At 40.4% G+C, this 25,980-nt stretch overlaps 1 protein-coding gene across 5 annotated transcripts in view; it reads left to right on the forward strand.

The window, feature by feature from the left end:
• The window catches only part of foxp1b (forkhead box P1b), a 79,549-nt gene extending 71,285 nt beyond the window's left edge, over positions 1-8,264 (forward strand). For 3 of the 5 annotated variants that reach the window (XM_018734077.2, XM_018734078.2, XM_018734076.2), the window contains 7 exons: positions 1,174-1,375; positions 1,579-1,655; positions 2,307-2,408; positions 3,466-3,587; positions 4,701-4,797; positions 4,997-5,163; positions 7,941-8,264. In XM_018734077.2, coding sequence (XP_018589593.1) covers positions 1,174-1,375; positions 1,579-1,655; positions 2,307-2,408; positions 3,466-3,587; positions 4,701-4,797; positions 4,997-5,163; positions 7,941-8,085 — 912 coding nt within the window. In that variant the 3' untranslated portion in view covers positions 8,086-8,264. The remainder of the gene's footprint in view (positions 1-1,173; positions 1,376-1,578; positions 1,656-2,306; positions 2,409-3,465; positions 3,588-4,700; positions 4,798-4,996; positions 5,164-7,940) is intronic. The other 2 variants (XM_018734074.2, XM_018734075.2) reach the window with 1 other exon arrangement.
• Positions 8,265-25,980: the final 17,716 nt, after the last annotated feature.

Consider the following 25,980-nt stretch of genomic DNA (forward strand, 5'->3'; position numbering starts at 1 on the left):
TTCCTCTCTAGCTTATTAGGGGGCTTCTCAGCGGTAGGTGTGAATCACACTGTCATTTGTCAAGCATGTTAAAGCGGTGCCCCCACCCCACATGCCATCCTTCACCGTACCCGACACCGCGGGCTTCAGTGCCAGCCTGTCCGAACGTCCGGGACACCAACAGATCAAACAAAAGAAATGTCGAGGGTGAGGAGGGCTGTGCTGTGCGTCCGGTGAAGCGTACAGCTGGGCGGGACTATGAGATGCTCGTTTGCGAGCGCTCATTAGGATGCTCCGCACTCCTACGGTCAGGGTGCACCGACAGGGTAAATCAGAAACGGAACTTTCTTATCACTCGATGCTTCATATAAATATACAAGCAAGGCACAATGATAACAACCACCTGAATCATCCTGAAGGTCCAAATCCTTAATGGTATTAATTCACATTACATAAAGATGGGAACATTTATTAGAAACAAAAAAATAATAAAATAATTACAAATACATTTGTGACAAGCTGTATTCTCTATAGCACAAGTAGATTAACCTGCTGAACCCCAATTATCTCGTCCACTTGGAGAGTTTTTAATACAGTGTGATTGTATCTTTGACACCTACATTTCCCAGGCAACAAATAAATGAATAGCTCAGCAAAATGATCTACAAAAATGTGTCAAACTAAAATACTAAAATAGCTCATTTCCTCAGGAAGTGTAGGCATTGGAGACTGTTCTTACAAATTCTGCCTGGCTTCTGTTTCTGGTCAGTGACTCCTCCTATGTTATTTATATTCATCCACGATATCAGTGCTCTGCCCTCTGATAATTGTAATGAAGGTGTAGGCTGCTGTCTGAAATCAAATATCATATCCATTGTTTTTTCTGCGTTGCCCTGAAAAAAAGACTTATCGCCATTTTCTGAAATCCTCCACTACTGGACCATGACAATTCTCATTTTCACTACCGAGCCAAACGATAACGGAGATGTCAGCAAATTTTATTACAAGCCGATTGTCACACTGACTTCCACAGCTGTCGGTCTATGAGATGTAAAGCATGGATGAGAAGACACACCCTTGAGAAGATCCATTAACTGTAGCGTTGCTTTACTGCCAGCACAGCTCTTATAGCCATGTCCAGTGAGAGATAACTGGGCATAATCATGATCTTTTTTTTCTCTTTTCAATAAACAGCTGAATCTGGTGTCCAATGCCACCCTCTCCAAGACAGCCCCAGAAGCATCACCACAAAGCTTACCTCAGACCCCAACCACACCCACTGCTCCCCTCACACCGCTAACCCAAGGCCCCTCCGTCATCACCCCCAACAGCCTGCACAGCGTTGGGCCAATGAGGAGACGCTACTCAGAGAAGTACAACATGCCCATTTCCCCAGGTAAATGCGGTGCTGTTGGAATCTTGCTGCCCACCTCCAACAAAAACCACATACATACTATAAACTACTGAATGTCAATGTGTTCAATGCATCTTGCCACTGAAATGAACATCACTCTCTAAGAAAGGAAATGAATAAAAGAGAAAACTGAATTCACGTTTCCGTGTGTAACATGGTGCTGTATTTTTCATCCCTATCAACAGACATCGCTCAGAACAAAGAGTTTTATATGAATGCTGAAGTAAGACCTCCATTTACGTACGCCTCGCTAATACGGCAGGTAAGGATGCACGAGCACAGTGAGCCAAGGCCAGTAACAGCCAGTTTTTTTAATCTGTCACTCCCCAAATTGCATTGTAATCTGCTTCACTGACTTGGGTCATTGAAATTGGATGTACAGTTTATTACTACTGGAAGTAGACAGAAAATGTGTTTTTTTTCTTTAAATGCTGCCTCTTCTTTTTACATTTCAAATGTAATCCAGACAAACAGCAGCGAATTAACCATCTGCAAATGAGCAGGAAAACCGTAAGCAGGATTTTTAAAATGGCCGTTTAGAACAATTCCTTTTGATTAAGCACCACAATGGCTTTGATTATGAAATTCATTTCACACAACAGTAGGAATGAACCTGCTAAACGATGGCCAGTCAATTATCACCAACCACTGTAATCTCTGATCTCAAGAACTAATCTGAGCTCAGGATAATTACTGGCCTATAATCTGCCTGAGAAATGTTTTTGCTTTTCTTCATTAAAAGAAAAAATGGTGGGGTGTGTTTAAAGCTGTATTCAACCAAGAAATTAAAAGCATTCTTAATACATTGTAAAATACAGTAGGCAATTACATTTTATATTTCTGCAATGAATATGTGTGTGTTTGAAGAGCAAGAAAAGAAAAATAATTGCATATCAACTTTTTTTTTCCCTAGGCTATCCTGGAATCTCCAGAAAAGCAGCTAACACTAAACGAAATCTACAACTGGTTCACACGGATGTTCGCATATTTCAGACGCAATGCAGCCACATGGAAGGTATGTTCTTTACCTTTTTAGCTATCGCAGTAACAATGAAAAGTGACGTCTGTTATACTTGTTCAGGAATTATTGTTAAAAATACCCAAATTGATTATTTACAGCGTAAGCATTTTATTTTAAATAACTTCAAGTATAAAAAATATTTTGAGCAATGAAATTAAAAAAATAAGCTGTGCTTTGTTCAAAAAAAGGGAGGAAATAAGTCATCTTTATTTGTGTGAAGGAAGTTGAGTTCAGTGTTAATGTTTGTGATTCCCAAATTCAGTAAACCACCCCCAGCATTTAAACATCAGATGCTTCCTTTTCAGTGGGAGACGCATAAAATGCAAACATGTGGGCTTTCTTTGTTAGATGCTGGGAAGGTCCGCTAACGCGGACTGTGCAGCCCCCGCACTCGCCGTCCTCCCGCAGCTCTTTAGCTCCGCGCTCCACTGGACACTGACAGGCCTTCCGTGGGGGCACATTGTAGTCATAAACACCGACCCCCCCACCACTGCGATGCAGCCCTGCATGAAGACTGAGATGAACTCACACACACTCAGTGCTTCACATAGATACACACAGACGCACAAGCAGCAGCACATCCATGCGTCAGTGTGCGGTTGGTTTGGGTAAAGCAACCCGCATGCTGCACAAACAATTTGATGAATAGCTGACTCCAGGACCATCTGTACCGGCTGCTGTTTTCTTTTCCCCCATTGTTAGCATTTTAGTAAAGTCATAACGGGCACGGATGAGCCAGAAAGCAACGTCTGCTTGGTTTGCCAAAAAACAAGCTCAGACTCAGGGGCTGGAAAGAATTATGACGTGGTTCTCCTCCCAAACTTTTATTTAAAACTGAATATTAAAAATTATTTTGTATGTAGGTGGTGTGCATAGTACAGTAATGGTACTCAGTTATTACATTTTCATATTGATGGTGTTTACTGGGTTCTGCTCATTCACACAAATGCACATTGTTCTTGCCCTTGACATGCTGCTTTTGTGAAGTGCTCATGTTGGACCCTTTCAGTGTTCTGATAGAAACCTTCTCTTCCTTTCACACCCGCTGCAGAACGCGGTCCGGCATAATCTTAGTCTTCACAAGTGTTTTGTGCGAGTAGAGAACGTTAAAGGGGCAGTGTGGACAGTGGACGAGATAGAGTTCCAAAAGAGAAGGCCACAAAAGATCAGCGGGTAGGTCCACTGCTGCCCAAACTCCAGGGCAGCATCAGAGAGAGTGGTGCATGATGGGAGAAGGAGAAAGCACTCCATTTCATCGTCTCTGTGCCGCGATGCCCACCCCATCCCTGCCCCCTCTCGCTTGCTTCGCTGTGCATCTCCAACTCCTGGTGCCCTAACCCTTGGTGATGCAGAGTAATGCACAGTGGCTTATGCTTTGTTGCATTTTTATTCTCACCCCTCTGCCCACCATCCCACCCTCCCCACATGCCTGCTGTCTTCTGTGTTTGTCTGTCTGTCCTCCATCCCATTTCTGCCACCCCTGCTCCTGCATCTGCCTCCCCCACCTCCCTCCACCAGGGCGCCATCCGCACCAACCTTTCGCTGCATAAGTGCTTTGTGAGAGTAGAGGATGAGTTTGGGTCCTTTTGGACCGTCGATGACCAGGAGTTTAAACGTGGCCGCCATGTACAGCGGGGCCGTCCCCGGAAGAACTCTGACGAGCTGCTCGTACAGTAAGACCTCCTTCCCCACCTGCGTCCCGGCTCTTCCGCTGCTCCTTTGCATGCAGCTCCTCTGTGCTGCGCCTCACTCCCACACCCCCCTGCTGTGTCTCGCTCCCCATGGCGTCCTGCTAAATCCTGCTTTCACACAGTTCCACTCCATCAGTTGCCGTTTCTCTTTTCTGCAGTTATGCATGTGAATGAAAGGTCCTGTCACACATGTACCTTCCTAGCTGTTATAAACAGTTCACATATGTCAGATGATACCGTAAACATTATGTAATGGTATATGATGGCACTACACATTGATTTTACTTTTATAAGAAACGTGAATGACATTAAGCCATACAACTTGAACATCTACTGATGTATGAAAACAGTATATTGCAAGGTATTGCTTGACATCGTAAGCCTTACTGAGTAGTAGCCTTAAAGGCAGCACATAAAAGAAATTAAATCGACAATATATTCACCCTGTCTATCACCAAGTGTGCTGACAGTAAATGTTTATATTATAAACTGTAGTGTTTAAGAAAGTCTTTCACAAGCGGTACTAAGGACTATGAGGATAGAGTGAATGATATGCTAAAACTGACACTGATGAAGTCAACGATTGCCCCCCTAGTAACCATGTGCTTGATCACATGTGCAGAAGCCCTGCCCTGGTGAAGAATATACAGACTAGTCTGGGATATGGTCCAGCCCTCTCTGCTGCCTTTCAGGTACGTCTGGCCAAACATCTTACTCTCTTCCTTCATATATCAGTATAGTATAGAGTGACTTTGTTGCATAGCAGAAACATGCTGTTTTATTAAACTTTTCCGCCACACTGTACTTCCCAGCATTTAACAACCTCCTCGTTAGAGGTCAAAATGCGGTCTCCCAGCCTGAATGACACACAATTCCCTTCTTGCTCTTCAGGCTTCGATGGCAGAAAACAACATACCTCTTTACACTACTGCTTCCATCGGAAGTCCCACTCTCAACTCGTTGGCCAACGCGATCCGGGAGGAGCTCAATGGGGCGATGGACCACGGGAACAGTAACGGCAGTGACAGCAGTCCTGGCCGTTCCCCTCTGCCAGCTACGTGAGTATCCCACAAGTCTGTCGTTCAGGTTACAAGGGACCTTCAACGGTGAAATTAAACAGTCCAATAAAATGTCCTGATCCTCTTTAGAACAGCAGAGTGGTGAAAATGACTGTGAGCAGGTGAAGCCTGTAAATTGCCATTTAATGTCTCTGTTAAGAGAAACTCCACCTCTTAGTTTGCTTCTGAAGCAAGAGGCCGGGAAGAGACAATTAGAACAGCCTTTTTCAGTGGGGAGTTACAAACGTACTTTTATTACAGGCAAAAATGTTTCACGCTGTGTTGATTTTAGCAGTTGTAATCAGAACTTATTGAATGTATGCAGTGGGATTGTTTTCTGTACACCATGGAAAATACTCTTTTTGGCATACAAAATCTCATAGGAAGCCAAGATAAAAATAACAAAGAGCGCAATTAGTCTGTATGAAATGGTCACAGTTTTCCATGTTGGAAAGCTGCGGTTGGACTAGAAACCACAGTTCCCCATACACTTGTTGTATAGTAGTGTCTGCTAATTTGTCTGAAGCCTAAAATAACATAGTACAGAGAGCATGGTTTCCAGATGTGGGAGGCCACTGATGTGCTTGGGCCCAAGATTTATAGGTAGCGCTGCAAAAATATTCCAACTAGAGGGAAACACTACTAGAAAGGGGGGAAAGGTGGAATAATGAGCTTTCAGAGAAGAGGAAGAACACATCTAAGGCCTGTGGAGCATAGCTTCAGGCGTCGCTGTGGAAACGGAAAGGGATTGGCAGGATGGGTGCTCAGGCCCAAAGGCTAGCTCCCTCCTCCTCCCTCTAGGCTCCGATTAGCCCTGATCCAGCACTAAATAGCTCATTCAGAGTATGCACTTTGGCAAATGTGTCTTTCAGTCATTTTTTTAATCAAGTGAGAGAAAATGCATTCAGCAACTGTTTGATATCATGCAGCCCATCTAATGTTTTTATGGGTGATACTTTATGTATCATTAATATATCCATGTAATAAAGCTGAGAAACAGTCCCGTATCAGGTTTCAATGTAACAAATTCAGACTACTTTGTGCTGTGGTTTCAGCAGCTGTTGGAGTTGTACATCATTATTATTATTACCTCTACTACTACTGTTACTAGTACTACTACTATTCTTACTACTACTATGTATTTTATTACCTGAGAAATTCAGGTTAAGTGGTTCACTGAAAGGTACAACAGGAGTAGGTCTCTTGGAATCTGAGCCAGCAATCCCTTTGGTCCCCAGTCTAATTCCCAAACCACTGCAGTGTCGGCCATGAAACATGCATGTCGAAAGCAAAGTAATCCTCAGCAGAGGTGTCCCTGCCAGGTCCAGCCAGCACGCTGCTTGCTCTCTCTCACACACACACACACACACACACACACACACACACACACACACACACACACACACACTACAAAAGGCATTGCAGTACAATCTGGACCGGTGGTGAAGTGACTGGACTGTCGAATTTCGAGGAAACCTTGCCGTTTCTCTTTGTAGTTGCAGTCTAATCAGGTATCCAGAACTAATTACCGGCAGAATTAATGCAAAACCCAGCATGCTGTTCAATAGCATAATAATAACAATTTCATGTTTGCCCTCCAGCAAGGGATCAAAACCTGAGGCAATGTGACTTGTGGAACTGCTTTGATCTAAAACCAATAGACGTGCTGTCTTCTTTTTTTCATTCGTGCTAAACCGTGTCATCTAATTATCACTTGTTGGAGATATGTAGGTTACACTTCGATGTCACTAAGACCATTAAAAATTCATGCATAAATAACTGTTTTTCGTTAAATCCTTCTTAGAACATATTAATCCATACAAATATTTCCCTAATTTGATTGTTAAAAAAGAAAGGAATTCCTCAGCAGCAGCCAAGCCTGTTAAGCTAAAATGAGGCCTGTGATGGCAGCGCATTTGCAGCGCTGATTAACACCAGGGATCTCCCACAGCTGGCAAAAGGTTTGTTTTTCACCCCCCACCCCCTCCTCTCTGTACTACAGTCCCCTGTGCTTTGTTCCTATGCTGTTTCTATAATGAGAAATTTGGCAGATCTCATCTCCTCAACACCTCCTTTACATGCGCCTCCTTTGCCCGGGCTGTGGCCTGGGTTCATGTTTGGCCTTGTTTACAACTGACGGCGTTATTATTCTCACAAGGTCTGTGTTCGTTATCGTGGTGTAGTGCCAAGCCGGCCTTTTCTACCAGCCATTGCCATCGCTGCCATTCTCATGCACCCCCGCCCCTCTTATTGACACTTTAGCAAAAATATGCATTCATTTAGAGTTTCAGCTACGCACGTCACCGGGCGTCTGGCCCACCGTGTATGCCTGAAGTTGATTAATGATAGACCCTCGCTCGGGGTCATCCTCCGGGGACCCACCGCACAGGTTCTGCATGTTAACGAGCGTGGGGGGGGGTGTCCTCACCAGAGAGACCGTCCTCCCCTTGTGTTGTCTCGCGTTGTTAATCTGACTCATTTATCAATTTTAAGTGAATACCCTGTTGTCAACCACTATGAAAATAAAAGCCCGCAGGTTTCCTGCAGCGCTGGAAAAACCTCAAAGAAATTTGGGAGCGGCTGTCACAGACATCCAGGTCCTTCCGGTGCGGCATTAAAGGCAGTCATGTTCCGCTGCTTAACTCGTGTCTTTCAATGTTGATGTAAATGCCTTTATATGACTGCTTCAGAGAACTGGGGGTTGAACTAAGCAGAAAATACTCAGCCAATCATAACTAGGCCTGTTTTTTCTGTCCTTCTGTGTTGTTTTCTTTTAGGCATCATATTAACGTTAAAGAAGAACCATTGGACCCCGAGGAACACGAAGGTCCGTTGTCCCTAGTAACGACAGCCAACCACAGTCCAGATTTTGACCACAACAGAGATTATGAGGACGACCAGGGTAACGATGACATGCAATAGGCCGGTCTTCCCCTGTCCTTCGGAGAGGCAGAACTAACTCAGATTTGTCTGTGCAGTCTTTCCACAGATAAAAAAAAAAAATAAGGCTGGATTCTCAGTCTCCTGTTGACAGCTATAAAAATGTTTCTATTGACTTTTAGTGCCATTAAATACAGAAAAAATACATTGAAAAAAGTCCCATTTGGGAGTATTTTTTGGTTTATTTCTACTTTTTGTTTGAGTGGAGAAAAACATCTGCTCAACATGCATTGGATGGACCCGTTTGGTACTTGGGACATGATCGGGCATGTTGCCCCTGAACTTAGGCCGGACACCGCTGAGCGCAGACTGCCGGGCTGCCACATGTCGGCAGTACGACAACATCAGCCCCACGCACTTCAGCAGTTCCGATGGACGTTTTGAGTTATGCACCGTTGTATGGATTCAGTACATTATCACTGCCTTCAGCCTGCATTGGTTTGCTTCCATAATGGTTAGAAAGGGCGTTTTTTTTTGGTGTGGTGGGGGCCTGGGTATAAAAGTAAATGTGATGATTATCTTCTTTGTCCGTTGCCTGTTTGCATTTAATTCAGTTTTTTTTTTTTAAATCTTTTTTTCACTGACCGAAACTCAAACTGTGGATAAGGTTTTTTTGTTTTTTTTGTGGTCAGCACTTGATGAATGTTTTTCTTTTTTTTTTTTTCTTTTTTTTACATGAAGCAGAATGTCACATACCAAGTAGTATTTTTCTGTCATTTATTCCATATGCTTCAGAATGCCTGCCCACACGACCAATACCCCCCACACCAGTACAACCACTACCACACATAACCAACATTTCATCCCTACCCAACCCCCATCACCACCCCGAACCTCAAACTCATGAAGTCCAGCAGTAATGCACTACTCATAATGAAGGCACCATCTATGCATCTATGAAGTTTTTGATTATGGTGGGAATGAATGACAGAGAAATCGAGCAGGGAATATGAATTACACTTTCTAAATTACAGAACTTCCAAAAGATTAAATTTCACTCATCACAGGAATGCATGTGGACTGCACTGTTTTCACCCACTTTTTTTTTTTTTTTTTTTTAAAAAAAGAAATGTAAGGTATGTAGTACACCACGCTATAGAACTTGGAACCCAGCGGTTTATCTGTAGATAAACTTGTATTCCCACATTGTAATTACTACCACTGAGAGAGAAATGTTAGGACTGCCACTGAGTGAAACCAACCTTTAACACCTGTGCTGGTGTACCTGCAGTTTTGATTTCGAAATTGTGTTAGTCCTACTTCTAGTGTTTCCAATGGTATATGCACAGACCTAACATTATGGCTCATAGGGAGGTAAACTACTAATGTAGGGACCCTCCCAAACCACCCCCATGAGAATTTAATCGTACCTGGTTTGAGACTCTGGTCACATATGGGGGTGTCCCAAGTCACCCAATGCAAGTGCTGTGAGGAGGGTCAGAGCCACTCTTCTTGCGACCAGCCTTCATATCTGCACACACCAGTTTTGCCATGGGAAAGTGGAGCACGGAGCCTGACTCACAGTGGGTTACGGGAATCCTACCTTCCACCTCTCTGGCAGGGATCAAGAAGTAAGACGCAAAAGCCTGATTTACATGAAAATGAGTTTAGGACTGCAACCAACCACTTTATTTATTGTTAATATTAGTTTTTGTTTTAGTTGTTGAGGTCTTAGATGTTGTTGGTGTTTCCAATATTTTGTTCTGTGACTACCAAAGATAAACTACAAAGTAAACAATGTTCTCTGTTCCAGCTTTAGCAGAAAAGGCCAAATATCCTCCCGTTGGATACGAAGGGATTTCAAGGTGGAGAATACTTAGAAATTGTGTTTAGCCTATAGCAAATTAAATGACGCTCCTAAAGGTGTTACACTATAGTGAATTTTTAAGCCAAAGGTGTCGCAATGAGGAGCTGCATGCAGAGACCAAAAGAGAAATGGAGTTGCAGCGGGGAGCAGATGGACATATGACCAAATTTGGGAACGGTGTCTTCGGGCCAATGGTGAAGGGGAGCATTCCATCTTGGAAAGGCTTATATAACAATGGGTATGGATAAACACAAAGAGTGTACTGGTCATGAAGAAGATGATGATGGTGATGACAGTTTTTCATTGTCTTCATCATAGTAGACAGAAGAGGTTTACAGAGAACGATGTGAACAATTATATACTTCAACTGGACCACAAAATGATTAAATGTTTATGCTTCTTACTGATTCTAAGTTTGTAACCTTTAAAATAAAAAAGATTGTATGCCACTTTTTTAGTCCTTGTATCAGGACTTCATTCTTTCTTAACCTTGGCAACGCTTTGATTGTTTAGTTTGTCGATTTATTACTTTTTATATTAAAAAACACTCCTGTCAACTAATAAGCTGGGTACAAGGTACTTTATGGCAGTTATATTTAGGTTTTACCATGCATTTGTTAATGATAAAAAGGCCAATCTGTGGTTTAAAAATGTTATTTAATATCCAGGCAGCTTTGGGGCGATAGACAGAATAGGATCGTGAGAACGAATCCCATTCAGTCAGACCCAGTCGTTCGTTGGTCAGCTTGGTATTTAAAGGGGGGAAAGCTGGTAGATTAGAACATTCTCAGCATGTGTAGCTTGACATTACTAAAGATAACAGCATGAGAAAACTGTTAGTACGCATACCTCAGTTCAAATCTATAGGGAATGATTAAAAAAAACATTTCACTCAGTTGCACTTAGTTGTATGTCTTTGCATGTTTAGTCTAAAACTGTAGCAAGAAATATTTTAAAATGATTAAAAAAAAAATTTAATTAGAGCTTGTTTATCTTGGGGGTCTCACGTCCTTTTAGCAAAACCAATCCAAACCTCAGGCCTATTTCCATGAAGAAATCACTCAGCTTTGTTTAAATCTCATTTTCTACATCACTCTACATCTATTTTCAGATATACAAGTACTTCTATTGGGTGGGCTTTCCTAGGTTGTACATACATGTTTGTATAACCTTGTGTCTTTTCTTTTTGATGGTTCTTTTTCTTGTTCCTTTCAATGATAAAAGTACATCTGTGTTATGTTTGCTTTATCGCAACTGCTTTGTATTTACTATTAAAATAGCTATGAAAAAACTGCTGTATGTATTGGAATAGCAAAATGTGCTGCAAATGTATTTTACTGAGTAATCCTTGCTTTAAAAGACATTCAAACAAGGAGGCATCTGTGTAGGGCTGGGGGGCAGGGTGACTGTAGTGGGAAGAGAGTGGGATTATCCCAGATTTTTTGGATTTTAAACTGTAAAATAGAAAAGACTTTTCTCTTATCATTGACCTAAGCATTTTGTACAGATTTTTTTCCTTTGTGTTAAGCTGTTTTTGATACTTCCCTCCTTTCCACGATCCAACCACTGTCCTCTGTGGCTGTGTGACTGTATGTAGAATAGGAGCAGGTTTATTTTCTGAATATGAAGGAAATATTGCATGACCAATTTTCCAGCATCACAGAGATGCTTAACACAATTCAAGTGGTCAGTAATAATTTTGGGGTGTATCAGTCTGATGTTTTATATAAAAAAACAAAAGGTGAAAAATGCAGTGCCAAGATGAGAACAATATGTGTTAACCTGGTTTGTTTCATATAATCAAGGGATGTTTCACTGAATCAGTCAGTATCACTGTTGGGAGTATAAGGCCATAACTTTCATGTTGGGATTTTTTTTTTTTTTTTTTTAAAAGCAAACTTTTTATCTTTATCTTGCATTTATCTTTTCTAAAGATAACCAAGCACAGCAGCTAAAGGTCTTAATTTGAGCACACATGTCAACAGTGAAGTGAGTTTAAGATGGGGTACTTTCCTTCGTGTAATTTCACATACTGAATATATTGAACTAAGTAACAGACTCGAATTTCTTTTCAGGTGGTGTCAGACTCCCCCCCACCCCCCAAATTACTTGAGGCCATGTGTATTAGCACTGTTCATTACTCTTCACCTCCCATTTTAGCCATTCACTACAATCCCACCACCTTCCTGCTCCATGTTCTAGACCAGATGCTGCCAAGAAGTCGTCACGGTGCTTCTGTGTTGCAGTGACCAGGTAGTTTTCGGTTTCAGGCTTAAAGATAGATGCTCGTCACCGTCACTTTGTAATTCCCGTTCATTCTCCATTATTCCATGTCTGCTTATGCAGACAGTTATGTTGTACAGTCAGTCTTTAACTGACTTAAGCATTCTAAAATGCAATAAAATGCTGGTTGTTGACATTGTGTTTCTGCTGCCATTTATTGACCTTGTATGATTTGTGATGGACATGAATTATAAGTCCATCAGGTACAAGTGACAAGATGGCTCCAGTGAGTGCCACAGGGAAAGAGTAACTCCAAACCAAGGCAATTTAGTCTCTCGTATGCTACACATTTTAAAAAAATGCATCTTCCTCACTGTATAGCCAAGGACCTGCAACACCTGGTCAACAGTAAATACTCAATTTCCTCTAAGTCTTTACTTTTCATAACCTTTGTAATTTCAAATAAATCTAAAGGAACTGTCTGTCATCCGACGCAGCTCCAACTTAGTGCAGATGACTACCACTTGTGCCCAGATTTCAGACATTAAATTATCCTGCAATTAAAAAGGGACGGTTAAACTGTCTTTTCCCAACAGCAATTTAGGTAACTGCATTTGATCAAGCTATAAATTGTAACTGCATTAAAATTCCAGAAATATTAGCGATATGGATTTCTTGATGGAAATTAATGCTGATGACCAAGACTTGCTTTTTATGACGGAAGCACGGGTCATGTTGGCCACAAAACAGGAGACCAAGATCAAGTCAGAGCACTTTTAATCTTGTGAAACAAGCAATTACAAATAGTTGCATCGATTCGTTAAAAAGCTTTAGGTGACATAAATTGTTTCTCGCTTATCTTACTGCTCCCATATATAAATGTCAAAGAGTATATTATTAATTAAAGCCATGAAAAGATTTAATGGAAACAGTATAAAATCACGACTTTCTTTTCCTGTAGGCAATATTTTTAGCTAGCAGCCATGGTACTGAAATTGTACTCTGTGGCTACAGCTTTCCTGTCATCTTCTTTCCTATATCGGCCAAATATGACAGAAGTTACCGCCAGAGCATGGGATGTATACCCACTACATTACTGAGTATGTTGCTAAAGAAATTACCAAAATTTCTTCTGTAAAATTTTTAACATCTCCAAAATTAACTTAAGTCACATTATTTACATTTGTTCACTTATCAAATTTTTTTCTCCAAGTAAACAAAACAGCATTTCGCCAACAGACAGAGCTACAGACAGACACGTAATTCTTCAGTCAGCTGGTCAACCCCCTAGACACACCCATTCAAGTAAGAAGAATTCGACTTTTCAAAGTTTCCTTTAATATACAGATGACTTAAGAGGTATGTTTTCATATTTATAAACATCAAATTTTGATTTCACACACCTCCCGACAGCTGAGTGGCGCAAGACATTTACATTTATTCATTTAGCAGAAGCTTTTCTTCAAAGTGATGTACATTGATGAGTATCTCATATTCAGCTGACACCTTTATCCAAGGTGACTTACAGCGTTAGATACGCTGCACGAAACTTCCTACAATTATTCACCAGTACACCAATGTAACACACACCATGAGGCAATTTAGAGTCACCAGTATGCCTGAAACACATCTTTGGGAGGAAACCCAAGCAAAAAAAAGGGAGAAGAGTGAGCAGGAACCACATCCAGTGATATAGCCCAGGCACCAAGAGGCACCATGTGAACTTGTTTGGTGAATGTGAATTAACATATATTTATTTAGCAGTAAAAGTTGAATTAATTCATAAACACAGAGTATAATATGTACACTTTCTGAGTGTTGTGAACAGTACAAAATGCCTACAGAGGAGCTAAATCAGCACAGTTAGCAGTACAGTATTACAAAGTCATTATTGAAGGGAAACTGCCATGTTATGTTGTGTTATGACAACTACTGTTAACTACTGAAGCAATTGTGTCCATTTTAATGGTACTTAGTGAATGGTGATATTTTAGCATAAATGGATGTCATTTTTTGGGGCTCAGGAATCCATCAAAAAATGTTATCTTTGAAACTGAAGGTAATTACATCTTGGAGTTCCAAAAACTGAGCTTCCAAAGGGTTTTTCAAGAGCCATTACCTTCACAAGGTGGGGGAAGATTGCAGTTCAATCTCAAAGTTTCTGACAGCATACACTGTTTAAGTATCTGTGAGAACTTATAGGGAATACAAAAGTTTTTTTTTTTTTTTTGGAAAAAAATTGCTGTATAGAAACTTAATGAAGCAGATTAAAGATCAGAAGAGAAATGCTTCTGAAAGATGTGTTTTCAGACCCTTCTTAAATGTTGAGGATCATTCAGTAGATCTGAGGGAAAGAAAGTGCTTACTCTACCACATTAGAGTCAAAACCAAGAAGCACCCAGAAATGGAGGAATATGGCAGCAGTCTGGCTGGGACATGGCAAATGATTAGATCCGGGAGGTATCAGGGAACAGGGCCATGATGAGAGTTTTGACAAGAGTCACCGAGCCCTTACTGATTCATTAAATACTAATATCATTATAAAAACTACTGTTTTCTCCCTGCAATGTATGGAAATCCTAAATATGAAGGTGGTTTGGATAAAGACTGAGAAATACAAGTTCCACATTCTAGCCATATCCAGCTCCTCTCCTGATTTAGTGTAGTACATAAAAGTCTACCCTTGCTAACAGGAGGTACAAGTCATGCTGATGTGTATCCATCCTATTCTTCCCAATGCAATAAGTAACATACATACACAACTACCCGATAACAAGAAATGCATCTGCGATAGCTCATAACTTTAGATGCTCCATACTATTTCTAAAATCTCAACCTTCAAACACATCGGGTCATATCCTGGACTGGTTTTCAACACACCCCAAAATGACTTATTTTGCAACCGAAATCCTTTGCATTACGGAAGTGAGAGATAGAATGTGCACGGATGTGCATCTTATAGTAATGTGCAAACAATGCTTTATTTTTCAAACTCCAATTTCATTCTTATTATTCTTCTCACAATAAAGTCAGCTTCAGTTTCAAAACGATAAACTACTACGATTACCAAACCACCTATTGCACTGGGTTTTGGAAATAAAATAAAAACATTAGCCCTTTATCATATTTACATATATTGAATTGGAGTAATGCAACTCGATTTCTGCTCCTCATTTCATTCTAATTAAAGCAGAGCAAAGCAATAGCAATCCACACAAGAGCTTTACTTTAATAGTCAAAGCTGGCAAATTCCCAATATTGCAGTGTGGCAATTAGCAGCCCTGTAGTATTTGCTATTCATGGTTTGATGTAAAAACTTGTTTATTAAGATGGGCTGGAGGCGCTGGTGTGCAATAGACCTGGCTGTAATTAGATTCCAATTATTTGTCTGTTTCTGATATTGTAAACTGGCACTTAGCACATCAGTTAAATTGACACACTGTGCTGCTTGGTTTACTCGGTAATTAAAACATGTTCTGTTAATTAGATGATGACCACTTTATTCCAGGGCTCTTGTGTTTGGTTTTTGTAGTGCGCTCTGTTTGGATCATGAGTTGCCAGACGCTTCGCTAATCAGCCCCTGTTTTGTTTCAATTACCACCTGCTGTTCAAAGACAGGCCTGCACCCTCCCCCTCCCCCCCACTCCTCTCTAAACAAGGCTCTGCTTGCATGTTTTCCACCAGAATTCAAACATTAGAGAAATTAATAGACATCTTTTGAGGTACCGCATCTATGTTTCAAAGAGAGTACAAGCAATTAGGGGGAAGTTACCACACATACATAGTCCTGATTAAAGAATAAAGACACTTATCACATTAGTTAGTATTCCTCCGAGTGAAGCTGGGCATAATTGCTTCTGTTGGGTAAATACCAAAGTGCTACACATCTTATTTTAATGTCCGTTACAAAGGTTGCAGTTATGGAAAATTGTTGTGCTTTGTTATCCATACAGGAACTGCAGCTGTAGGCAAATGCAGCCTCTTAGATGTTATGTGTGGGTGTGTGTTTCTGTGTGTACAGGGATAACAAGCCGGCATTCTTTAAATTCACTTCATTCTTTGTTGGTTTGTTTGTGGTGCACCATGCTGATTTGAATTAACTAATTAGAGTAAGCTCACCTACCCCATTATTTCTGCTGCCAGTACAGTCAATTAGAGAGCCTATATACTGCATGGATAAAAGGCACAAGTCCTGGATCTAATTAACGTAGTTTTATCAAATAAGCACCTCACAGATACCCAGCACAGGAGGAATGAAAAACTTAAAAGAGACTGGCACTGGAAAAAATAAAAGAGGTATGCGGATGTATCAACAGCATCTATCCAGACTTTGAAGGTATTTAAAATCATTTCATTTAACAAAATAACACTCCCTTGGCCTTATTCACTATCTTTGAACAGATGATGATGATCAGATGAGGATGAAAGATCATTACATAACAAGCATAAGAAACCTAAATGTTTATAAAAGCAAACAAAAAAATAGTTTTAAAACATGGATGATTCCTATATCATCTCCTCGAAGAGAATGTATGAAATGATACAGGTTACAGAAACACCCAAGAATTGCGTGACATTCAGTGGAGACCCCCTTAAAAACTTCACTCACTTAAATAAAAAGCTCTCAAATCATAATTTCACTTCTGAGAGGAAAATCCATTCCTTATTATCAGTACATAGAACACAGTAGGAAACAATTACATTTATTCATTTACAGGAAACTACTCTCCAAGGTGACTTACAGTGTTAAGCAACCTACAGTGATTCACTCATTTATACAGCTGGATAACTTTTACTGAAGCAATTTAAGCTAAATACCTTGCTCAAGGGTACTACAGCAGCAGGTGTGATTTGAACCTACAACCTCTGAGGTACAAATGCAGCATTTCTGACTGCTACACCATCCGCTGCCCCTACTCATCAAAACAAACAAAAGGTAATAAAATGGTTAACATTTGGAAATGAATTTCCCCTTCTCTTTGATGCCTCCTCCTTTCCCTCCTCAGTCCAATACTTTTATTTAGGGAAAGCTATCACTTAAACATGTCATGAATGGTGTTTACCTGCTGTGAACTTTGATTGAGGAGGCCTGTGACTTCACACTGATGCCCCCTTAATCTCTATTGACTGGCACGTTAATTTTCTGAATGCCGACGTCCAAAACATAAACATGTAATGTTCGTTTTCACAACCGGGAGACCTGCTAGAGTGAATTTCAAGTGCTTATTCAAATATTTCATTAAAATGTAAATTTTACAATGGCGCTTGCCGAGCTGTGCACAAGGCATGACTTAAGTTATGAAGGAATGACTGCATTGCTTTCTGATGCCAATTAACTGGGACTATAATGCCTTTTACCTTGTTTTATCTAGGAGAGCAGTATGTGAACAAATACATCAAATGCAACAGGAATTTGGAGGAAAGGTACTGACTATTAAGATATGTGGGTGGCAAAAGAAAGAAACCCAATTACATAGCCTCCAGTAGACTGCTAGCTAATCAATACTCTTATCTCCACAAAGTACAAATTTACAGATTAAAACCGATGCTCTGCAAAACTAAATGGTAGCAGAATCATAAATGAGAAAAGGGGATTAATATATCCGGAATATAATCTGAAGCACCATCAGGTGGAATTTCAAACAGTTGTGGGGCACTGAGAGGCACTTTCCTGCTGTAGGTACACTTCCAAAGAAGGAACTGATGAGCATGTTGCCCGTTTCCCCACAAAGGTTAAATACGTCACCACAGGTGATCTGCCCCTGCTACAAATCAATACTTGGCCTTACAGGCTTACTCAGTCTCACAAATAGTCCCATAAGGAGGATAAATAACAAGAAAATTGACTTGAGGAGTTATATAGAAAACACCGTAATGCTAAATCATATTTGGTTGTCAATTTCTTAAAATGTACTTTGTGAATGTTACCCTTAGGCTGCCTAAATTTCTATGAACAATTTTCTAAACTAATATAAATGTATGAAATACAGTAAATAGCAATGGGAAGTTGATTTGATTCAGTTTTTAACTCCCCAGTCTTTGCCTTTTTGCCATTATCCAAACAGTAACAAATGTTAAAAGCATGGAAAGCTCTGAGAAGCATTTGCAGGCTACCTCCTGTTTTTGACAAGATTTTAATGTTGGAAACAACATCCACCTTTTATTTCTATATTTATTTATTTATTTTCTCATTTTTAACATTCAGGGAAAGACAGAATGGTTGCAGGTGGTGATGAAAATAAAAGCCATCCATCATTATTTATTAGGCATGAAAAAGATACACAATAATGTAATTTAATCTCTCAGCAGACAATTATTTCCACATATTGATAATGCAATGCGAAAACTGCCATGAATCCTAATATGATGTTTGCTTTTATTGGTGTATAATACAACCAGAACAAATAATGTAATTGTTTCAGGAAGAAAATGTAATTATTTGCACATGCTAACATTATAATACCAATCTGCCTGAGACAATGGTATCATATTATTTTGGTGTGCTTAACTAGTTATAATTTGCATTGCGTTATCATGTCTGTGTCGCAAAGATCACTCCTCTCTTGCTTTGTGCCTCTATTCTTATTTTTCCTATTACAATTCTCTGTATGTTTTCAATCCCACAGAATTAATCAGACCAACCATTCGTATTGTCCTTTCACATGTAGAACCTCACTGCAACTTTTGCAACTGCGACTTGGACCAGCCTTTTATTCTGATATAACTTTCATTTTCTGAAAAACTGACAATGCTTTTTTCCTTTTTAAAATAGGTTTTGAATTAATATTTTAGAAACATTAATAATAAATGAATAAATATTTAGGGGGCGTGGTGACGCAGCGGGTTTGGCTGGGTCCTGCTCTCTGGTGGGTCTGGGGTTTGAGTCCTGCTTGGGGTGCCTTGCGACAGACTGGCGTCCCGTCCTGGGTGTGTCCCCTCCCCCTCCAGCCTTGCACCCTGTGTTGCCAGGTTAGGCTCCGGTTCACCGTCACCCCGCTCAGAACAAGCAGTTTCAGACAGTGTGTGCAAATATTTACAAAAATGGGTGGCACAGTGTGTACCACTGCTGTCTTACAGCGCCTTGGTGGGGCAAGAGGACAAGGGTTCGATCCCCACTCAGTCTGTGTGGAGTTTGCATGTTCTCCCTGTGTCTGTGTGGGTTTCCCCCCCACAGTCCAAAGACATGCTGTTCAGGTTCAGCCAGAGTGTGTGTGTGTGTGTGTGTTCCACTGATGTGTGCATGAGTGACCCACTGTAAGTAGTGTATCTAGCAGTGTAAGTCACCTTGGTGAATAAAGTGTGTGAGCTGATAACACTACATATAGCTCATTGTAAGTTGCTTTGGAAAAAGTCTCCGCTAAATAAAATGTAAATATAATGGTTAGAAATCAAGATGGTAAAATTACAAAATAAAATGCTTAATATTACTGCATAATTACAGTTTACAAATCAGGGAACTGCAGGATCTTTCACCCACCATAATATACAGAACATAGCACAAGGATGATGTGGATTGTTCTTAATGCTAGTAAGCAGAAATTGAGTTATACAAAACCATAAAACTTGCAAAGATACACACACACACATTTTCAGAACCGCTTGTCCCATACGGGGTCGCGGGGAACCGGAGCCTACCCGGCAACACAGGGCGTAAGGCCGGAGGGGAAGGGGACACACCCAGGACGGGACTTGCAAAGATATTTTTTCAAAAATGAAAAAGAGGGTGTGGTGTGGAAAACAATAACACATCTTGGTTTGAGGGAATTTTGTTATTATTGATGATATATACCCATCAAGAAAAAAAAAAGTCCAGGTTGAAAATTGTACAAATATGAATGTGTCCCAGGATGAAATATCTGCCTCTATTATTTTAGTAAGGAAACACTGTATTGAACCATTGGCCAAGGCTGTCAATGTAAAATTATATGGTGTCGCATCAAAATGGAATGCTGTCTCTGACTTTATGAAAATGTTTTATTGATGGCTCATTATACACAATTCAGCATAAAGGTATTTTAGATGTACAGTTATAGGAGCTGCAGGTAGCAAAAATACTTTTAACTTAATAATCCATCTATATATGGTAAAGAATATTTGTGTGCACAGTCCAAATAATGTTATTAAAAAAACAATTCATATCACCAAGGACTTCCATCTCTTTTGGACATTTAATTTTTGAGACAAATCATGGATTTATTCGGGTCATCTTTTGAAGAGTTAATAACCGAAGTAGGAATCTCCAAAGTTCTTTTTGTTCTCGAAGGCAGTTTGGTACACAACAGTGTCTTTCCAGCTGTACTGCGAGTGCGTTAAGGCACCATCTTGCACCGGAGGCTAAAGCTGTGATAGCAACTCATTAGTGATTTGTAAATGATATTTGCTCCCTTGTGACATATCATTTAAAATGGTTTTCTAATAATAACACCCAGTGATATTAAAATAAGAGGCCTTCGTGTTGCAAATTCTGCAGTCCTCAGCTAGGATAGTGATATTGTCTATTAACTCATATCTACATATTGAATAAGTAACAATACAGACTTACATAAATCCAGATTAACATGAAAAAAAGTTCCCGGCGTCCACATTATTTACGGATAGCACTTTTATTTTAGCAAAATATCTGAAATACGTTAAGCACAAGTCAGCATAGCCAGACAAGGCAAGAAGCTGCATCTTCCCAGTTCCCGCAAGTTTTGAGCCGTGAACGCATCTCCTCTCGTTAGTGCACTGATTTTTTTTGTATATTTTTACACCATGCCTGGTGCTAAATGTGTACTTGAAGGTAAACAAGAACTGTCTCGCAAGCATACAACAATCGATTTGGAGATGAAATTGAAATTAATGAGGAAGTACGAAGGTGGACAAAGGTTCGTCTATAGCACGGGAACCAGGTTTAGCCGTACTGACTGAGTACAATAGGGAAAGATGTTGGAATCTGACGTAAGTAACATTTGACTTACATAAGGAGTTGAAGAATGGTTTATTTGCATATGTCAAGGAATGTGCGTACTTTTTATTGTTGTTAAAACATCACACCGTCATACACGTATACACAAGACTGCCCAGTGTAGCAGTGACTGATACATCATGCTGTAATGAATGGATTTTTCCTATTTGCTCATTAGAAGGGGGCAGAGTCGCAAGTTCTGTCATCTTAAAAGAGAAAAGGTGTATTAAGACACAATTCTGCCCTTCCCAGTGAAGGCTCCTACTCCAGATCTACCTTCTACCACATTCCATTTTGCTGCATTCTTCAACATTGAGAAAAAATCCACTATTTTACAACACACTTCCTATATATTACAGCCAGTTTGTGATTATAAGTAACACTAATTAATGGATGCTTATAAAATAAACCAAAGTTCTTCAACAATTCAGCTGTCACCACCATTTCTTAATAACTCTGAGCATATTCTGTGTCATGTTTCCAGCATTATTCACAAAAGGTAGGGTAAACTTGGCACGCAACTCAGTGCAGGATAAACCCAAACCCAAACCTAGGTCGCTGCTCCAGAAACACGGTACTGAACAAACGAACCAGCGGCTTGGAGATCAACAGGGTCCCCGTGCTGAACGTAGAGGACTGTTATCGAGGCCCAGCTGCCAATCTGTGCCAAGTGAAGCCTGCACCTTCCCTGGATACACCACTGGTCTTTGAAATTAAAGCCGTGCCTGTAATCCACAGAAATGGCCCTTCTGCTGCTTACTCGGGACCGGTTTAGTTTCACCTCAGCTGATGATAAAGGCATGACAGAAATACAGAGTGCTATCTCCCTGCGAGCCTGATCGCTTCTGCCGGCTTATCGGAAACAGGCAGCTAACCTCCTTGTGCCGGGCTCGCCAGCAGAACTGAGGAGTCAATTTACAAAAGGTGCCGTGCTCGGCAGTTGTAAATAAAGCCTGATTTGCCGTACTAACAGAAAGTTGGCAACATCTCCGTAACCTTTCCCCCAAAGTATAAAAATATAATGCAGAAAGCTCATTGCAACTGATAGAGTGTATTCATGTAAATCCGCACAGACACAGCTGCAGGAAATTGACAGGGATCTACTTGAGTGGTTTGCCTGTAAAGGGTGGGATTTACATGCTTAATTGGGGCTTAAACTCCCTCCCCCGAGTTTACCTGTTATAATGTACGCTCTGATCACAGGTTTGCATGGAAGTAGGTTGTGCTGTTGATTCTAATGCCTTTTCATGCTCTTTCCAAACTGTCAGTCAAGCAAATTAACTGAACATTTAGCAGCAAGGATGCTGCCAACCGAAATGTTTGATAATACGACAGATTAACACAAACAATGTGAAAATAATAAAATGTGCAATTACCTCTGTGATATGCAGTTATTTCATAAGTCAGTAAACTATTCCAAGCCTTTAACTAGCAAGGCATGAGCAACAACTTGTAGCAAGCATGTACAATAAGCAATGTATTATATCCATCTAGGCATATTCAGCATGAGAAAAACATTTTTCAAGCATTAACATTTCTGAGAGATTACAACAAATGTTAACTTGCGAACATTGTTTTAAGGAGCTTTGTTTATATTCAAAGGGCGAACATCATTATCACTCCCTCGCGCTATTCATGATTGCTGTTTAAGAGGCTTCCCCCCCCGCGTCAGCAAAGCCTGCTTCTTTTGGACAGGATGTATCTCTGGGCAGTAGGGCTGCTGGCTGTAGCTTCAGGGACTTCTCAAGTGCTTGCTGCATTTCAGACCCTGCAGGGCTTGGAAGCAGTGGCTGCAGCTTTGTTCAGAACTGGTTTCTCGTTGGAAGTTAAAAACGCCGTGCAGAGGAAAAAGTGAGCCGCCCCAGCAAAAAGAAATGTGCACTGCATCATTTAGAATAGAAATCAACATGATTTATAAACAAAAAATACCAACCACTCACAGAACGGAATCACATTGTAAACAAAAGCAGTGCAACACATTAGATTCAAACTGGAACATTGTGTCAAATGGTACTTACATTTATTTTTTTTTTGTTTTCAATTTTTTTTTTTTTTTTTTTTTTTTAGAGGCAAGCACTTCTAAGTGGAGGAAAAAACTGCCAGAAGTCTGCTTTTTGTCTGTATTTTGTATTTTCCCGTAAAACAATGATAACCTCTTTCCTGAGCTGGAGCGGCAGCCGATAAAAATTAATGGGGGAGTTACATACAGGAAGTGAGCTTTTTAAATAAATACATTGTTTCAAAACTAATCCACACCCCTATTGTTTACAGTTGGGGGGTCCGACAGGGTGTGTTTCACAGACAGCCAGTAACAAGTCAGGCCGATTAGTGCTGCTTGTCAAAAATCTTTCATGAGGGGCAGTGAATGGGGAAATGACGAGTAAACAGAAACAACCTACGCAAATAAAGTTCACAGAAGTACAGAGACCATACTGAAAGTCAAAGGGCAGTTGCAGTTACGGACACTCCTCTTTAAATAAGAAAGTACTGATTCTTGCTAAGTTGGTACCATGTTTGTGTTACTAATGCATTATTTTTCCTCTGAAGTTGTTTGTGTTGTACATGCAGAATATTACACTTTACAAGAGAAAAAAATTTTGTTTTACTGATAACTTACTATGCTATTGATTAGTACCACAAATTTCATAAAACCATTCTTGCTTCGTTGTCACACGATGAATGTATTCCCCAATGAAAATGTGATGTTACTGTGTTGTGATACAGATAGCAAAAAAATAATTTCTGCCTTTCTCAGATGGAAACAGAGCTCTTATAGTCAGTTACACAGATGGAAATGTTTTATTTCCTGAGGTATCAGGAGAAGTTGCCTGAGTACATGTATGAATTAAAGTCACATTGAAAAGATTTTCAAGGGACATTATGCAAATGACTTTGCACGTGAAAAGTAGAATTTTAAACAGAAATCAATGGGAGGGAAGATGATGGGAAAGACAGGGGTCAAGAGAGGGTGACTGCTGTAATTCTGCAAACACAGGGGTTGATTGCAGAGAATTTTCACTCTAATATTCCAGTGTATATAGCCAAGACCAGAGAAATATAAATGCTGTGCTTATTTGATGTAGAAGTAAGCACTGGCTTCTTTCTGTATGCTTCAGTGTTAGGATTTTTCATGCTTCCTTTTTTCCTTAATTGATTTAATGGTACAGAAAGTAACATTTCTATTAGAGATGTGACAAAAAGAAAAGATAACTTGGCTCCAGTCTGAGCTTTGACATGCTTCATTAATACATCTAATCTGGGGCTGGACATACAAGCTGTACTAGTAGTTTATTGCATGGGACATTTACTGCCTCATTATTTAAACGGCACACGCAAAAAATTTCACTCGTAAAAAATAAACACAACAATAGATAAACCTTCCATTTGCCTGCCAACCTTTTTCCCCATCTCCCCCTTTCCTGTAGCAGCTCGTAGCAAAATTCTCAGGAAGGTTTCAGGACTGGTGCATTTGGGTTGGTCTGCCTGAAAAGGACCATATCCACACCAATCTCATCTGCAATGCCCCAAGAAACAATGCATAGATGAGTCACTGTGAACTCACTATTTGATTCTTGTTATAATAACTTTTTAATTCTTCTTAAACAGTAATTTTAGTCCCTTGGTGCAGCTGTGTGGATTTCTGGGGAGGGAGACTAGGATGCGCATGTTTGTTTTTCATGAATTTTGTTTGTCATGGATGCCAGAATGCCCCCAGTCCACTGTGCATTATTAACCTTGGAACAAAAAAGGGGGGAAAAGTATAATCATTACATTTTACCACAAAATGGTCTCTCCTGGCCTTCTGTTTTCTGAGCCTGGATACACACATGTTGGCTTGACAAAGGATTCAACAGACATTTATAGGAAATAAATTAAGAGATGAATGCAAACCAGATGGCATTTGGAGGTTTATTTGTAAAGTCCTTGCATCAAAGCTTTTTCCAGATCACACCATATTAGCTATGTTTTTCCAGTCCAGCAGAAATCAGGAAGGTAACCACAGACTTCCTTGATGGGAAACACATGAGCGCAGACTTGAACGAGGGAGTCTCATACAAGGGTGAAGTAACTGCAGTAGGAGCATCAGTTAAAACAATTACACTCTGCAAGTCTGGATGTCATATGGCACTACAGTCACACTTCCAAGGGGGCAAAGTGGTTGGGGGAGGAGCCCAGTGCAGATGGAACAAATAGTATAAAGTCTGATACAGGGCAAACAGATTCAAAAACTTGCTTTGTTGTGCAGTCTGTTCTCTATCCCTTGCACTTTGCCTTATGGGTAAATCTGCTCAAACGGTGACCCAAAGAACTGGCTATAAAAACTGGGAAGGAAGCCAAGTACCGACGGCTGCGCTCAAGGTACATACTTCATCACTCTGTGTATACCTGACCTGTGATTTACTGCCCTGGCTAAGTTTACTTTTTGTATAGGCAAGTCCAACATAGAACAAATTCATACAGTACAACCAAGGTGTTAAACCTCGTTTAGCACTGTGAATTTCAAACATGATAAACACAAAAACGAGCTGCAAACGTACATTATGTTTTCATTATTATGAATTTATACAGTAAAAGAACCAGCTTTTCAAGGTGTGAGAGAGGGGAAACTTTCAATACCAAACACTCAAACTCCATCACAGGCCTCCTAATCTTCAAAATTTGACCACAGGCCTTTTCCTCAGCACTCACATGCACAACCACCTAGGCTTACTTCACTATAGCACCACAGTCTCCATATCTACTGTGTGTGCTGGGGGCCATTAGACAATTTACCTCAGCACCTAAAGAAAAGCACTCCCAGGAATATACAGCTGGGGGATTAAGCAGGGGAAATAGGCATCAAAGCATATGCCTTAGGGCTATAATTAGCTCCTGTTCTGTTTGAAATGGGGAGGGATGA

The sequence above is a fragment of the Scleropages formosus genome, chromosome 22 (assembly GCF_900964775.1).
Source record: "Scleropages formosus chromosome 22, fSclFor1.1, whole genome shotgun sequence".
NCBI lineage: Eukaryota > Metazoa > Chordata > Actinopteri > Osteoglossiformes > Osteoglossidae > Scleropages > Scleropages formosus.